This window comes from Zootoca vivipara, chromosome 14, assembly GCF_963506605.1.
Source record: "Zootoca vivipara chromosome 14, rZooViv1.1, whole genome shotgun sequence".
NCBI lineage: Eukaryota > Metazoa > Chordata > Lepidosauria > Squamata > Lacertidae > Zootoca > Zootoca vivipara.
In genome coordinates this window covers 7027042-7044732 of record NC_083289.1, presented here as the reverse complement: position 1 = coordinate 7044732, position 17691 = coordinate 7027042, and the positions used below count along the sequence as shown (strand labels likewise).

The following is a 17691-nucleotide window of genomic DNA, read 5'->3' as shown; positions in this document are numbered from 1 at the left end:
GAAGAAAGGTGAAGTGGTGGCCTCAGACAGCTGGGAGGGGTGCTGCTGCCACACACACGCCATGCTCTGCCCATCACTGCCGATGCCTGGGCGAGTGTGCGGCAGCAGTGGGTACACGCCAGTGAAGCCCCTTCCGGCTGTCGGGGGGCTGCAGAGGCAGCAGCACTGGCATGCTCCTTGGAGGTCAGATCTGCCACCTCCCACCACTTTGTCCTCAGCACACAGGAACACCAGCACAATTGTGGCCAGCAGGGTGGGGCAATATCAGTTTTTCAACATTGCAGTGTATCACCAGCCAAATACTGGGGGGGGGGGCGGCACGGGAGGCCTCCCCATCCCTGGTGCTCTCCCTGCTCATGTACGAGCGGGGAGAGCGGCGGGGATCCCTTGCGCAGCTCTGCCAGGGATCAGGAGGCCTCCCCACCCCCAGCAGAGCCATCCCTGGTGCTCCCCCCTCCCCACTTGCGCGGGAGCCAGTGCCGGGCTGGGGGGATCCTTTAACTGCTCGGAAGGGAGCACCAACTGCGCATTCCTCAGCCAAGTAGTCAAAAGATGCAGAGGGAGGAACAAGCTGTATCAGTGCCTGCCCGATGCAGCTTTTTTCTCTCTCTGTGCAGTATGAGGGCAGAGTGGGATGGCGGTTTCACTCAGCGAAATACTGCTGAGAGAAGCTCATACTGGTCCTGGGTGATATCTGGATATATCGCCTAGACCTAGTGGCCAGCCCAGACCATCACCAATGGCAGGATGCCTGCTCTGGGACGAGGATTATGGAAGGAGCAGGATGGTGCAAGTCAGAGATGTGGTTTAGTCAGTACCATGGATCTGCTCTCCTAAATCGAAGACAAGCTTCCATGAAGCTGGAGCAGTTTGTAGGTAGGCAATGGAATCCTGTCAATGCAGGAATCCTATCAATGCAGTTGGCAGAATGGCACCACCCAAACTAAACACCACCTTCTGATTTCCTGACAGTGGAAATTCATTAGTAAAAGTTCTCTCTAGCAAAATAAATGCACAGGCAATTGTGGAGCGTCTGAAGAATGAGGCTTGCTGGCTCCTGGGTTAGGAGAGGAGACATGGACTGCCTTTGCTGCAATCCTGATGTGGCAGCAGAGTGGAAGGTGCCAATATGAAGGCAAACCAACTGGCTATCAAATTGGACAGTGGGTCCAATGGGTTGGTTAACACTAATGGTCAAGATCACCGGCCAGGTGAGATGCAAGCTCATGTTCAGTCTCTGCTGATGCTCCAGGGCACTCCCAATGTCCTTTTTCAACACACTCAAAGTCCGCAGACCAAATGTGGGAGGGAAACCTGTTGGAAATTGCCTCCTCTGAAATTGCCTCCCCTTCGCCATTTCTAGATTGGTTTGTGTTTCTGCTGCTGCTGGCAGAGGTCCACCTGTTCTTTAAATGCTCCTGGGACAACATGAGAAGGGCAAGTAATGTGCTTCCTTTGACCCCCAGCAAGTAACATCTGGATTGAAGGAATCACATTCCTGGTCCCACTCATGTGGTCCCCACATCAAAACACTACCTGAATGGTGTGGGAAGAAGCCACCAGGAAGTGGTTCACACCCCATCGAAACAACAAATAAGTAAGTCTCACAAAGTGTGTTACATCACTTACCCAGACACCCCCTCCACCAGAGGTCAGCAACCTAAGGCCCATGGGCCAGTTCCGGCTCATGAGCTTCCTGGAACCAGCCCACGGCTGTTCTATGGATCAGTGTTCTGTGCCTTTTTTTCCACGGTGCCACTTTTTCCCCCTCACCGCGGGGAACGACTTCTGGGTCAGAAGAGTGCCAAAAATAGCGTACACGGGATGGAGGATCACCCGTGTGCATGCTATTTCCGACGCTCTTCCAACCCAGAAGAACGCCAGAAATAGCTTGAGGGCATGAGCGAGCGCACACACTCCGGCCCACCAATTGGTCTGCCGGGGAGTGGACCGGACCGGCCTGGCCTTAAAAAACATTGCTGACCCCTGCCCTCCACTATTCAAGAGGCATCCCCCTCCCCGGCTTTGTGTGGTGCCGTTCTGGTTTGCAGCACAAGTAAGTATTTCACTGTTTAATCAAGGCCACCCTCCTCCTTGATATTCTCCCAATGCACAACCAAACCCACCTCCCCACAATACATTTGAAAACACTCACTTGTACTCATCATACACCTCCTGCTTGGGGAGGGATGTCTCCGGGTGCTCCTCTAAGGTGTTACGGATCCAGGAGAAGGCGTGCATTTGCTGGGCGCGGCTGGATGACACAGACAGCTGATCACTGAGCCAGGAGAAAAGAGGGTCAATTAGGAAGACTTTAATTATTGCTTTATTATCAGCCAGAGAAAGGGCAGACAGGTTCCACGGAGCTTCCAATTTCAATAGATCACCTGGACTCTTAACCAATCTGCTTTCTGCAACTTTGCCTGTTGCCAACACCTCAAATATAGGTGTACTTTTGAGATATCGAAGGAAGAGAAAGTTGTTATCTAATGAACAAAAAGCTATCACCACCCACAATGGCAGAGACAGCAAGGGCAGGGACCTGGTGAGCAAAGGCAGTACCCACCACCCCACTGTTCCATCATGCCTATTACCCCAACCCCACCGCAATGATGAGGTCTGGTCCTGAGCAGTGGGACAGAGCCACAACCAGACTGCCACAAGGTACAGACTTCTTTGTCTTTCCAACTTCTTCAGCAGCCTTTCAACAAAACATCTGTTTGTCACACCAAACAATAGGAAATTAGGCAGCAAATGTGAATTATATGACTACTCTGACACATGCATACCTTTTCTCTCCATTGCTTGGACCAGAAGGCAGCTGAAGGTAGAGGTAGAGTTTCTGTAGATCTGTAAACTTCTCAACTTCTTGCTAAATACAGAATTTTTAACAGAGTTCACAGTCAGTAGGCAAGAAAGCGAGTGCATATTTTTGCACAAAATGTAATTACAGCTGAACTGCTATGGTTTCAATTTCAGCAATCAATACAGAACTCTCCTCTAAATTTCTTGTGTCCTGAATGTTTTAGGCCCCCATCTGCACTATACATTTAAATCAGTATCATACACACTTTAAGAGACGGTGTTCACATTTAGCTCTGCCTACATCCCTTTTAATTCCCGTACTGGACCACCTATACTTCTGACTTACAGATAAATATGTACAATATAAAGAATGGAAGGCAGCAGGAATTTATAGAATTAAGGATATTATTCCTAATAGTCATCCTCAATAGAGCCCTATACCTGTCACACATCCTTCCATGTCTACCCTGAAGGAAAAGTTTGGAAATATACCACAGTTAATTCAAATTACTACGTATGCTAAATCTCTACCTCGTAAGGGGGATTGTTTACTTTCTTTACTTTTGAATCCTTAGTTGCTCAGATATCTCTGAATTTTAAAGGCTTGGTATCCAATATTTACAAGTTACTAATAAGCTAGGCAATGGGCTCCTCCCAGCAACTTAGGATATCCTGGGGTGGTGACGTTAAATGTCAGATTGACGAACATAAGTACAGTAGGTTCAAATTTGAGTAAATGCTCCATTGAAAACTATTACCTTCTAGGATTCAAGAATCCACTCTAAAAACAATACTTAGGTGGTATTGGACTTTCAAAAACAATACAAGCATCTCTTCACTATGCTGGTGAGGCAGTAATACTATTGGAACTTATATTCATATGTGGTGGGAATGTGAAGTTTTACATAGTGTTTGGATAATGGTTTTAAGCATTATCTCTCAAATCATAGATCAATCACTAACACCAGATCCAGTCTTGGCCTTGCTTTTGATAAAAAGCAATACAAATCCCACAGTATCTCATAAGAAACTGGTATTTCTATTACTAGTGGTGGCAAGAACCTCAATAGACTGTCAATGGAAATCTTGCTCACTTCCCTTGGTTTATTATTGGTTGGGTAGAGCCTGGGATATACTACTACTACTACTACTACTACTACTACTACTACTACATTATTTATATGCCGCCCATCTGACTGGGTCATCCCTGCCACTTTGGGCAGCTTCCAACAAATTAAAATACAGTCTTGTTGTTGTTGTTTAGTCGTTTAGTTATGTCCAACTCTTCGTGACTCCATGGACCATAGCACACCAGGCACTCCTGTCTTCCACTGCCTTCCGCAGTTTGGTCAAACTCATGTTGGTAGCTTCGAGAACACTGTCCAACCATCTTGTCCTCCGTCGTCCCCTTCTCCTTGTGCTCCCAATCTTTCCCAATATCAGGGTCTTTTCCAGAGAGTCTTCTCTTCTCATGAGGTGGCCAAAGTATTGGAGCCTCAGCTTCAGGATCTGTCCTTCTAGTGAGCACTCAGGGCTGATTTCCTTAAGAATGGATAGGTTTGATCTTCTTGCAGTCCATGGGACTCTCAAGAGTCTCCTCCAGCACCATAATTCAAAAGAATCAATTATTCGGTGATCAGCCTTAAACTTTATGGTCCAGCTCTCACTTCCATACATCACTACTGGGAAAACCATAGCTTTAACTATACGGACCTTTTGTCGGCAAAGTGATGTCTCTGCTTTTTAAGATGCTGTCTAGGTTTGTCATTGCTTTTCTCCCAAGAAGCAGGCGTCTTTTAATTTCGTGACTGCTGTCACCATCTGCAGTGATCAAGGAGCCCAAGAAAGTAAAATCTCTCACTGCCTCCATTTCTTCCCCTTCTATTTGCCAGGAGGTGATGGGACCAGTGGCCATGATCTTGGTGTTTTTGATGCTGAGCTTCAGACCATATTTTGCGCTCTCCTCTTTCACCCTCATTAAAAGGTTCTTTAATTCCTCCTCGCTTTCTGCCATCAATGTTGTGTCATCTGCATATCTGAGGTTGTTGATATTTCTTCCGGTAATCTTAATTCCAGTTTGGGATTAAACTAGTCCAGCCTTTCGCATGATGAATTCTGCATATGTTAAATAAGCAGGGAGACAATATACAACCTTGTCGTACTCCTTTCCTAATTTTGAACCAATCAGTTGTTCCATATCCAGTTCTAACTGTAGCTTCTTGTCCCACATAGAGATTTCTCAGGAGACAGATGAGGTGATCAGGCACTCGCATTTCTTTAAGAGCTTGCCATAGTTTGCTGTGGTCGACACAGTCAAAGGCTTTTGCATAGTCAATGAAGCAGAAGTACGGTAGATGTTTTTCTGGAACTCTCTAGCTTTCTCCATAATCCAGCGCATGTTTGCTATTTGGTCTCTGGTTCCTCTGCCCCTTCAAAATCCAGCTTGCACTTCTGGGAGTTCTTGGTCCACATACTGCCCAACCCTGCCTTGTAGAATTTTAAGCATAACCTTGCTAGCGTGTGAAATGAGCGCAATTGTGCGGTAGTTGGAGCATTCTTTGGCACTGCCCTTCTTTGGGATTGGGATGTAGACTGATCATCTCCAATCCTCTGGCCAGTGCTGAGTTTTCCAAACTTGCTGGCATATTGAGTGTAGCACCTTAACAGCATCATCTTTTAAAATTTTAAATAGTTCAGCTGGAATATCATCACTTCCACTGGCCTTGTTATTAGCAGTGCTTTCTAAGGCCCATTTGACTTCACTCTCCAGGATGTCTGGCTCAAGGTCAGCAACCACACTACCTGGAGTGTACGAGACCTCCATATCTTTCTGGTAAAATTCCTCTATGTATTCTTGCCACCTCTTCTTGATGTCTTCTGCTTCTGTTAGGTCCTTTCCATTTTTGTCCTTTATTATGGTAATCTTTGTACGAAATGCTCCTTTCATATCTTCAATATTCTTGAACACAGTCTAGCTCTCTCTAAATGCCTTACATATCAAAGAAAAGTAACTAGGAGATAATCTAAATCAGATCATTTTTATACTATTTAGTAGTCTATATATTTGATATATATCACAGAGACTGAACAATGGTCCCATTAGGTTTGTGGAGAGTATATATTTTAGAAGATTAGGATATAGTGTGTTCTAGGTGCCTTGGATTGTGATTGTAAAAGATGCATCACACAAATTAATGTAGGGTATTATTTTCCATTTTCTTCCCTTCTCTCTTATCTAGTCTAGTCTTCCAATGATTTTATTTTACTTTTTTATCAGTATGCTTGATGTTGTTTGTATTTTGTATTTATTCTGAAAATTAATACCCGTAGTTTATTTTTTTAAAAAAAAGTCATGGCTTCCCCCGAAGAACTCTGGGAAGTGCAGTTTGTTAAGGGTGGGCTTAGAGTTTTTGAGAGTTATAACGGGTTTAACAGTCAATCCATCATCCTCGGGGTATTCTTCAAACTGTGAAGGGAACCGAGATCTCTTCCCTTAACTAATTACAATTCCCAGGATTCTTTAGGGAGGGGTGCATCTAGGCCCAGAAAGCAAAATGGCCTTACAATATTGAGTTGTGAGTTTCAGTTTCTCTTTCACCTCTTTTTCTCCTGGTTTCTTATACAACAAGTAGGGGCTGGTGTTGTTAAACAAAAGATCTCGTTTTAGCTTACTGCCTGGGTCTGTTTTCCATGTGGCGAGACAAAAACCTACTCTGCAAGAGGAGGGTACTTTTGCTCCCTGTCAGCTACAGAAAACTTTCCGTTTCAAACTTCCCAGGCTGCGGTATTTTAAAGAAGCTGGCAGCGTACGACAGAGTTGGAAGCAGAGGAGGCTCACCCCCTGCAACAAACTAGGTGAATATGAAAGCAACTTTGGTTTCAAGGCTACTTACCAAAATGCAGTCCACCTTAGATTGTACAGTTTTGCTAGAGAGTGAAAGAAAAAGAAAACACAAAGTTAATATTCACGGTCATTTTATTCTGCAGGTTTATTTAAAGATTTATAGCAGCACAACCTTTGTCAATAAGCAAGAAACCAAACGCTGCATTCTACCTCATTTAGCGGCCAACCAATCCGCATGGCATCTCAAGACTTAACAGAAAAACCACTCCTGATATAGATGCAACCAAACACCACTCTTTCCCTGGCAAATGTTAAGAGCTAATGCCAGGAGGGCCTGAACACCTGTTAACCCAGCACTAGAGAAGTCCCACTATTCAGAAATAGGATCCACGTGTTTTCCCATCTGGAGGTGGCAGCAACAACCGCTGCAAGAACCTGGCGCTTGCTGGCTGGCTTGCATTACAAACCACACATAGTTACACAATATGGCTTTCAGAGCCAAACTCTGCTGCTCAAAAGGCAGATTATAATATCAAGTCTTCCTCAGTCATTGCCTGCCCTCTTCGGCACCCAGCACAGACCCTTCTTCCTGCTCCAAGTTTCTCTACCACAGGCTTGCTTTCTGCCCCCACTCCCCATTTTTCCAGCATTACCTGTCTGTGAGGCAGCCCACTTGCACCTTGGAAAGCCTTGCCACAATGCCTACTTATTACTATTAATATTATTAAATTTATTCCCTGCCCTTCACCAGCGGGTCCCAGGGCAGGTTACAAGAATGGAAAATTCAGAATTAAAAATGGTTAAAACATGTTAAGCGCACAACAATAGGGCGGGCCCTGAAAACACACAGCTTAAGTGACACAGGTGTAAAAATCCATATAGTGAGGAAGCAAGGTGCCTCTCTGTGGGGAGCTCCACAACTTAGGGGCTGCCTAAGAGAATGCCCTCCCTTGGGCATCCCCCCAAACTTCTGCGAGGTGGTACGACCAAGCAGGCCCCTCTTAACATCCAGGACAGTTTGTAGGGAAGGAGGTGGCCTTTCAGATATTTGGGGCCTGTGTCATTTGGGGCTTTGAACGGTAAAATGAGCACCTTGAATTGGACCCAGAAACAAACTGGAAGCCGAGGGATCCCGCCAGGCCACTTCTTTCCCACCTGATAACGTGCCTCTCAAAAGCCCAACTTTCCTGTCAAATCTCTGGCCTCTTTAATCCTAAAAGCTTCGTATTCAGACAGGAAAGCAGGGCGGGTGGCTCTCCTTCTGTACAGGTTTATTACACAATATTGTCCCTTCTCCTCTGCCTGTGTGCACCTTCCTCAGCCTCCATGATGTTTTGGATCCCAACCCTCCACCGTCAATCCTGCCCATTGGCTTTGCTGGCTAATTGGTAAGAGCTGTGGCCCCTAACATCTGGAGGGCACCACGTTGGGGAAGTGGCTACTTTAGGCCTTTTAACACAATGTCTAGGGGGTCATCAGTCAGTCTCAACCGACTTCCTCATGAAACCAGGCTGCTGCTTCCAATCCATAGTTTAATTTCCAGGGATCCTTTTCCCCACCTCAATTACAAGAAGTGTTTTGTTGGATCAAGTCGAAGCCTCCTGCACCCTATTTGCCAGAGAGACCAACCAGTCAAGGGTTCTTACCTTACAACCATGATTCATCCGCCAACCCTGCTGTGAATTCACCAGTCCTAATCCCATAATTCCATAAATTATATGGACAATTTATGTACCAGATACAATTGAACAAAACTCTTTATATATAGTCTGCCCCAAGTTGGCTGCTAGTTGATTTCACTGTGTGGACTCAGGGGGTTCTAGCACTAGGCAAGAGGGAGGGGGGAAAACTCCCCACACACAAAACATTTCACGAAACTCTATCAAGTCCCCCCCCCCCGTCCAGGTTGCTTTTTAAATGGAAATGTGTCAAGTGTGCCACAGACAGAATCTGCCTCCATGCCCAGGCCGCTGTCTAGGAAGGAACTGTCTTGGACAATGCTGCTTGCTGACGGTCTGCCTGCTTCTTCAGAGCAAAGTTGCATGTAAGTTGCATGAATGCTCCTGCTCGGGAGAAAACAGCAAGCACCCAAACACAGACAAAAAGCAAGGAAACGCCCGGGGGGCGGGGCAATGTCTTCCCCCAGTGGGTCAAACCAGCTGTCTGCTGCCTCAAAGCTGCCCATCCATCTGTCCATTTGGTGCCTAACCTATTTCTCTCATGGGCAGCAGACCAGCTGGTGAGGAGGAAGCGGAGCCCCTACTCTGCCCAGGGACTCGGCCATGACCTTTACTGATGAGCAAGCATCAGATCACCACATGGACAGATGCATCAGCTGGGGGTGGGGAGAGAAGGCAGCAAGATCCAGCATGGGAATAGGGGTGGCACACGGCTGGCATGTGGGCAAGAGAAGGTCTCCACGCCACACACTCAGCAACAAACAGGGGGTGGCAGCTGAGCAATCACGCAAAGAACATGCAATCGACACACGGCTCTTTCATCAGGCTACCACAGCCTTCCCCAACCACATGTACTGGACCACCACTGCCATCTGGGGGCTGCCAGGCTGGGGGAGGCTGGGCTACTGTGATCCAGGCACCAACTTGCCATGCACCTCTTATCATTTCCACTTGCAATATCAGATTCAGGGATGTGACAATACCATGCTGCCCTGAACTGTGCCAGGGGGTGCAAAGGAAAACTGCAGCAGAAACATTTCTAACACCTGCTATTCCCTGATAAATCTTCAATGGAGCTCCACAGAACTTTTGATTATCCCCTTCAAGGTGCGAAAACTACAGAAAGGGAGAGCAGTGGCCATGACTGTGATGCCACAAAGGGTTCAATTCTCCATGGCATCTCCAGGTATGTATGTATGTATGTATGTATGGGAATGTTCCTCATCTGAAACCCTAGAGAGCCACTGCTGCCTGTCAGTGTGAACAATACAAAGCAAAATGGATAAATGGCCTGACTCAGGGCTCACCTACACTTCTCTTTTGTCCCGTGATTTCTAGTCATGGGTCCTAGTGGTTTTAGTATTTTCCCACCACTTTCCCTGGGAAAACCTGCTGTTTACTGCTGAATCATCAAATATCAATCAGGTTCCCCAGCTGGGCCTTGTTTTGGTCCTAGTGGTGGCCCTCCTGGACACAAAGCACTATTGGGACTCGGAGGTGGCCTGGTGGCAGGTACCAGCTGAGGGAGCCTCGCAGGGTGGACAGAGAAAGCTCTGTGAGGGTAGCTTCGAGGGCAGAGGGGCCTGAGTGGAGGGATGCTGGAAGATGGGGTTTGGCATGGGGGTTGCTTAGCGGGCAGTGAGCAGGGTTCGTGCTGGTCTCATGAGGCTGAGAAGTGGGCAGAGAAAAAGGCATTTCGGAAGGGGCAGGAGCAGGAGATTTGGGGAGGCTTTTGGTTTGGTAACGCATGAAACCCAGACGTGGGGGGAGAGACTCAACCAAGTCCCCTGGCACCTCCAGCTTGTGAGGAGACCCTCCCCAGAGCCCAAGGAGGACGTCCCATTTGAGCTCCAGGGAGGGTCTCCTTGCCAGCTGGAGGTGCAGCAGGGTGCACCCCTTAAACATATATCACTTAACGTATGTGCACAAGGGGCCAGAACGTAACCCCCACATAAGTGGGGAGTCTCCTGTACTGTAATTTAATTCACACCAGGAAATGGAGGGAGAGAGCGGGAGAGTCCTCGTGGCTCAAGAGGAAACCCTCCCTGCAGCCCGAAGAGGAGACTGGGGGCACAGCAGGGCTTTGTGGATATTTTTGGTACAGTATTTTTTATCTGGATTGGAGAGAGGGCATTGAAAGGGTGTTTAGAGGGTGCTCCCCACTTGCATGTTTTCCACTTATGCACCGGAACATAACCCCCATGTAAGTGAGGAGTCGCCTGTAACGAAGGCAACCAGAGGACTCCTCAAAGGAGGGAGCCACTGCAAAAAAAAGACCCCAAATAATAGTAGTACGGTAGTAGTAATAATAATAATAATAATAATAATAATAATAATAATAATAATAAGAATAATAATTTATTATTTATACCCCGCCCATCTGGCCGGGTTCCCCCAGCCACTCTGGGCGGCTTCCAACAAACACTAAAATACAGAGATCCATCAAACATTAAAAGCTTCCCTAAACAAGATAATCCCTAATCAAAGAACAACAACCACCATCCATTTCTGGAGGGGAAGAGGAGGTCAAGGCAGCCAAACACAACTGTAATTTGCTTTGGTGGGCTGCAAAATTAAGGAGAGCTGACCTTCACCCTCAACTATAGAACAAGTCACCCACCCACCAACCAACCAACAAACAGCGGCTACTGAAAATAAGGTGTCAATTAATCACTTCCTTCTTTCACAATTATTCCACAGAAAAATAATAAAAGAAACAATAAAAATACAAAATCAGCACCGGTATTTAATGTGATGGATGTGCTGTCTACCATCTTCAGTCCCAAATCCACAGATACACCATGGACCACCTGAACGAGGCTTGTGGATCAGAGTTTGAGAACCCATGGTTTAGACAAACTCATTGAGGACAAGAAGGCTCTCAATGGCTACAAGCCATTATGGCTATGTTCTACCTCCATAGTCAAAGACAGTAAATGTCTCTGAATACTTTGAATACTGGAGAGAAGTGGGTCGGAGAGGGTTCATGAGCCCATGTCCTACCTATTGGCTTCCCTTTGGGGGCATCTGGTTGGCCACTATGAGAAAAGGATGCTAAGATTAGATGAACCCACTTTGGGTTGATCCAGCACCCAGGCCCTTTTTACGTTCTTTAAAACACACACACTGTACGCAATATAATATATTAAGTCAACAGAGGCTGCCTCTACTCAGTATCAACAGCTTAATGTTTCCCTGCGCAACAGGAGCCAAGTAGAATGCATTGACAACACAGCACATTCCCCGCAGCCTGGATTACAATACTCTGCAAACAAGGAGCTCACTGGTTGCAGCAGCATCAGTGAGGAAGGAGAAGAAAAGACAGTGGAGGGAGGGGCAGAGCAGCTGAAAAGAAGGCATGAGGGGCTATTTAGGTGAGCTTCCCGAGCAGCAGCCTAGCCCACTCCTTGCTGCTAGGGAGGGAGGACCTTCCTTCTCCTGGCCCAGCAAGAAATGCTTGAGGAAGAACAACTTTTCTATTCCTACAACCATCTACATAAAATAAAACAATGAATACCTCATGAGAAACTCTGAGTCAAAGACACTGCCTTGCCCAAAAGCAACAATCAAGTTCATAGATCTTTTTAGATTCAAACTCACATCTCCAAACTTTGACTTTTAGTGAAATGAAAGTTGTTTTGCAAAAGCTTAACGGTCCACGGCAACCAGAAAATGAATCCATGTAACTGGAATTTGAGGGTTTTGGTTTAAAAAACAAAACAAAACAGGAACTCATCGAGCAGATAATATCTTGCTTGTGATTAACAAAGGTCATTACTTAAACAAAGGCTCCTGAAGAACCTACAATTGTTTCCCCAGCACCACCAGCAAGTGATAAAAGCATCAACGTCATGTTCTCTTCAACTTACGTGAAGGCAGAAAAAATGTCACTTGCAAGTAACAAGAAGTTGGTCATCCTCAAGACTCAGGCTGCTACTGTGAAACCCCTAAGCACAGCCTGCCATGAAGGAGTTCAAACTGGGACAAGTCCACCACCTCTTATAAAGGAGCCAAAGCAAAATCCAACCTAGTCATCCTCTGTCTGTCGACTTCCTCTGTTCTCAATTCAACATCATGGCTCCTCCAGCTGGGCTTTGTTTGGTCTTGCTTTCTTGCTTGCAACAGATAAAGGAGCATCTCTCACTGGTCCAACGTGACTAGTGCAAAGTTTGGTTTCATAAAGAGCAGGGAGCACCAGTACCTCCATCCCTGTCTCCCACCTCTGCTCCTCTGCCTGTACCTTGATTCTCAACTCCCCCCCCCCCCACCTTCTGCTTCATGCCACTGTTTGGAGATACACATGTAAGTCCTGTTCAGACATCAATGCTAAATCACAGCCTAGCACGCCTAGGAGCAAGCCTAGGTGAGCATCAGGCTCCTCTTTGCCACAGCCACAAGGACAGGTTTGGAAGCATTTGCTTCCGGTTCAGATGGACTGCAGCGTGTCATTTTGTCCAACACAATAAAACTGGTTTCAAGTGTCTCATTGAAAAAACCTTTTTTTAAAAAACCAACAAGTGCTTAAAATCCTAAATGACTTAGGCCCCAAATATCTGAAAGGCCTTCTCTAAAGGAATATGTGCAGTACAGTAATGTTCACACTTCAAGGTTTTCCCACAAGAAATATGAGTTTATTCTTATTCTGTGTAATAATTTTGAATAAAGTACTATTTACATCTGAATGTAACCCTTGTTCGATACAGACAGCCTTTATATAAGTATGTGCTTAGCTAACGCGTGCATTTACTCACAAGTAAGTTCTGCCAAGTTCAATGGGGCTTACTCCCAAGAAAACATGCATTGCGCTGCAGAGGGCCAGCGCTACAAGATGCTGTATTAGGATGATGCTTGTGGTGTCTGCTCAAATAAAAACAAAAGGATTTATATTTCAACTAGCTGGCCCTGCACGCATTGCTGTGCGTTAGTCTGTGAAATGGAGGGTAATAGCCCCCCTTCAGATCCCCCTGAGCCTCAGAGCCCCCGAGTCAAGGCGAGATACTGTGGAGAGGGCAGGTTTCATCCCTGTGTCTCCCCCCACACTGTTCTGACACATTACGTATCCCTGCCCTCTATTCACCCCCCCCTGCATCCCCCCCCGGCAGGCCCCTATCTCCACTTGGCCTAGTCTGGAAAGCAGCCTAGTCTGCAAAGCCGAGGCGAGATACTGTGGAGAGGGCAGGTTTCATCCCTGTGTCTCCCCCCCCCCCCGTTCTGACCCATTACGTATCCCTGCTCCCTATTCGCCCCCCCCCCCGCATCCCCTCCAGGCAGGCCCCTACCTCCACTTGGCAATGTTGGTTATTTGGTGGGGGCCTAGGGGTCTGATAATGGCCGCCTTGGTGGTTTCAGTTGCTTGGTTGATGATGTCATTTGGTTTGTGGGTGTGGCTTAGATTTCACAGGAAGGGAGGGGTGGAGGATGGTATTACGCCACTTGAGGGCGCTGTTTGACTTGGTGGAAAACCAGGTCTATACCGGCCCAGGTGTGTGATTTGAGGGATTTTTGTCCCCAACAACACTCGGGGAGTGGTCTGGATCGGTGTGTCAAAATTTCAGGACGATCGGTCAAGCGGTTACGGAGAAAAGTAGAAAACGCAGTTTCACGATTTTTACATATTTATATATATATAGAAAATTCATCAGGAACTTGACTTTGTCAACTTTGACTTTGAGAACATGACAATACAGTGGTACCTCGGTTTATGGGCGCAATTGATTCTGGGGAGCCGGTGGGGAGCCGGTCGCCCCCCGAGCAGTCCGTAAACGGAGTGCCTCTTCTGCAAGGTATGCAAAGCACCGATACATCGCTTCTGCGCTTGCGCGCGCTGCGCAGATCGCTTCTACACATCTGCGCGCCGTGGAACCCGGATGTAAGCACTTTCGGGTCCGCGGAATTCAGAAACCTATCGATAGCAAACCGCAGTGATCGTAAACCAAGGTGCCACTGTATAATAAATAAATGACCATTTCTAAACTATGTTATATAAAAACCTCCAATAAAAGCTTTAAAAGTATGTTATAGATATATTACAAAATCAGTACAATCAGAGCAGCAGTAAAAATACAGAACTTCAATAAAACTTTGTAATATGCTACTACTACTACTACTACAACAACAGCAACAACAACAGCAGCAGCAGCAGCAACAACAGCAACAACAGCAACAACAGGAGCAGCAACATCCCAGGGTCCAGCTTATAGATCAGGTAAAGGCTAGGAGGGAATTTGCCTCTTCAAAAGGTGTCTGAAGCATGTAATTCATGGTGGTTCCAAAGAGCCTTCCAGAGGACGGGACAGAAGCAGAAAATATTTCAGGGGAAGCATTATTTTTTTGCTCTGGTCACCTTCTCTCAGTGTCCCAGGGTTGTTGTGAGAATAAAATGGGGGGTGGGGGGCTAGAACCATATACAGGCAATGGCTATTTTACACTGGTTCAATGCACGCATGATCGTGCAAGTGCACATTGCTGCAACCTAGAAGTGGCCAGAAAAGGGGACAGAACAATGTTTGCTTACACGTGCTCTGCCAACATGTGCGGGGGCCAGGAATGCAACTGCCACGCAAATCAGGGGTTGCTGCACATGCAGGTCCCACTGTCTGAAGACAATGAAAATTGTTCATTAGCCGAGCGTTCGCATAACAATATGATGGTTTCCATTTATTCCTATGGGGAAATTTCTAATGCATTCCCAGCCACAGAATCTTGACCCCCAAAAGCCAAAACGAAAAACAGGAAAACTGCTCTGATTTGTTGGATCATTTCCCCTCCTTTCCTCAGCCAACCAACAGAAGGCAAACAAGGAAGTAAAAAAAAATGCTCTCTGTTCGGAATCTGTGGTGTGTGTGTATAGCGAGGTTTAGGTGTTAATTCCTCATGTTCGGATAAGTGAATTTTCGCATAGCAAATGTTCATAAAGCAGGACCTGCATGTACACAACCTTGAACTCAGAGGAAAAAATTGGTATAAATGAATTAAAATAAATTATAACTATGGCTACCTCCTCCTCCTGCAATTATGCCTGAGACTCTATGAAACATTTAAAAATGCTGCTGTTGTTGTTTATGTGGCTTGTCTCCCTCCACAACAAACATCTTTCCTGAACTGAAGCAACCCCCCCCAAAAAAAAATACAAATGTGACTACCATTACTCAAGCAAGGTGGAAGGGATTAACAACAAGTTAAATGACAGGGAACCACACACAAAGCTTTTTTTTTTTTTGCGGTCCTGCCTCCTGGCTCAGTCTACTGACTTCAGTGAATGTCTGAAAGGATCGGCAGATCCAGCAACTGTTTTATTTCTTTAAAACTAAGATCTATCATTGTAGGCACCACACAGTTTCCAGCTGTGTATGATACCAGCTGGCAGTTGCTTGGAAAGTGAGGTTGGCTTCCTCTACCCTCCCAAATATTTTCTGGCTAACTCACCACCTGGAGGAAGGGCACACCCAGTTCCTTATGTATCCCTAAGGCACAAATACATCATCTACGCCCAAATTTGCTATCAAAAGCAACCTGTGTGCGTTGATGTGTTAGCGGTAGAGGGGGGAATAGGAGACAATGCACATATACAGAGTCAGATTCTACACACACACCCACACACCCCTAGTAGTTCACTGATGAACAATGGTGGGTGAAACAATCAAAGGAGACTGTTAAGGTGCTCTGGCTGCAGAAGGCAGCAGATCAAGCCACCTTAGAAACTCAAGATACATACCGTAAGCTAGGTGTCAAATGGCTCCTTAAACCAAGTTTACAGTGGCCAAAATAGAATGTCAAGTTGTCTTATTTTTCAAATGATGTACTGACTGTTATTATCAGTTAAACATCTGTGCATGCACACGAAAGCTCATACCAATGCCAAACTTAGATGGTCTCTAAGGCGCTACTGGAAGGAATTTTTTATATTTTGTTTCGACTACGGCAGACCAACACGGCTACCTACCTGTAACCTTGAGCTAGGTTAAGAACTTTGAGAACTTAAAAGAAGAAAAGTCATTTTATCCAGGGATAGTCCACATACATATCGGCCAATTCCTACCTTTTTTTTCCTTAATAGTGACACGGGCCATTCATAACATTGAGAATATTCTTCACAACTGTGAGCAGGGCAGTGGGGTGGGGTAAGTGAAGACAGGCTACAACAATTAACTATAATGTTATTCACTGCTCCTGCTGAGGCTGAACAGAAAAAAAGCATGTTGGTTCATCCTGATTGTGCAAATAAAATATAACTGATAGAATTCTACAGAATGTGGTATTAGTGTGTGAAAACAGTCAAGATCCAATAATCCACAGGTATGCACCTCCAGATGGAAATGTCAGGCGCCATCCCGGCACCTAGACATCTTCACTTGGTCGCAAGTGGCCAATAGTCAGGCACAAATTGCGCCTGGCGCCTGGCTAATTTCAAACACTGTCTTTAAGCAATTTGGTGAAAGGAGAAGTACAAAGAATGACAAGCTCCACTGGAAGTTCTCAAAAGACAGCAAAGTGGACAACTGTCTTGTAAGACATTTAGTTGCCCACAGCAGGGGACTGGAGAAAAACAGCACCTCAACACACACACTAATTAAAATGGGTAAAAATCAAATCCACCTGGCCAAGTTCTACTGAAATGAGCAGGGGCTGTGCCATGCCAGCATCACTGTGTTCTTTACATTTCTAGCATTATCCTTATGGGACTTCTGCTGGGGAAAACACTAGTCTGCATCCTTAATGGGACTTGCAATCCACTGCCTAGAATGATAGTGCAAGTTCTGTTGAAGATGCTTTAACTACAAGGTCTTGGGGCAGGTTGGTTGGGCACTTGATCCACTCTGATTCATTGAGGAATTATGATTTTTGCAACCCTTTCTTTGGGATAGCCAAATGGCCTCAAAAACTGGATAAAAAACTGGGATTGTGTTTATCCGTGGGGTCCTCTTCAATGAAAGCAGCTGTTCTTGGAGACCAAAATTCTACACACAACAGATACGATATCAGAACGGCACATCAGAAAGTGTGGAAGGCAAAGAGCTTTGGGACGATGTGGAGGGGGGAGCAAGCCGCTTGTTGGATCAATGTCTTAGCTGGCACTTAGTCATGTGTCTATGCACCTCCCATGTATCTGCTGTTGCGCCCTGTAACCTTTTGCCTGCCTATGTACCACTCTGATTTGGCATTAAAGCCTTTGGCAGAAACATGCTTGGGATTTTTTATTTCTTTGTGTTGCAGTGAGGGTCATGTCAAAAGGGGCTGGTGAGGATGCCATTCAAGCTGTGCCAAAGCTGAGCCGAACTACAACAACTTCACTAAATTCTGACAGGACCCTGATCGATCGGGATTATCGTCTAGGCAGCCCCAGTATATGTGTGGTTGCTCTAA

The 17691-nt window shown here is 46.1% G+C and overlaps 1 protein-coding gene across 2 annotated transcripts in view; it reads right to left on the bottom strand.

The window, feature by feature from the left end:
• RFX7 (regulatory factor X7) overlaps positions 1-17691 on the bottom strand; it is a 45606-nt gene that overhangs the window by 17937 nt on the left and 9978 nt on the right. Inside the window, exons 2-4 of one of the 2 annotated variants that reach the window (XM_035130916.2) lie at positions 6699-6732; positions 2790-2872; positions 2156-2278 (exon numbers count right to left, since the gene is read on the bottom strand). In XM_035130916.2, coding sequence (XP_034986807.2) covers positions 2156-2278; positions 2790-2872; positions 6699-6732 — 240 coding nt within the window. Of the gene's footprint in view, positions 1-2155; positions 2279-2789; positions 2873-6698; positions 10124-17691 lie in introns of those variants that run through there. The other variant, XM_035130917.2, reaches the window with a different exon arrangement.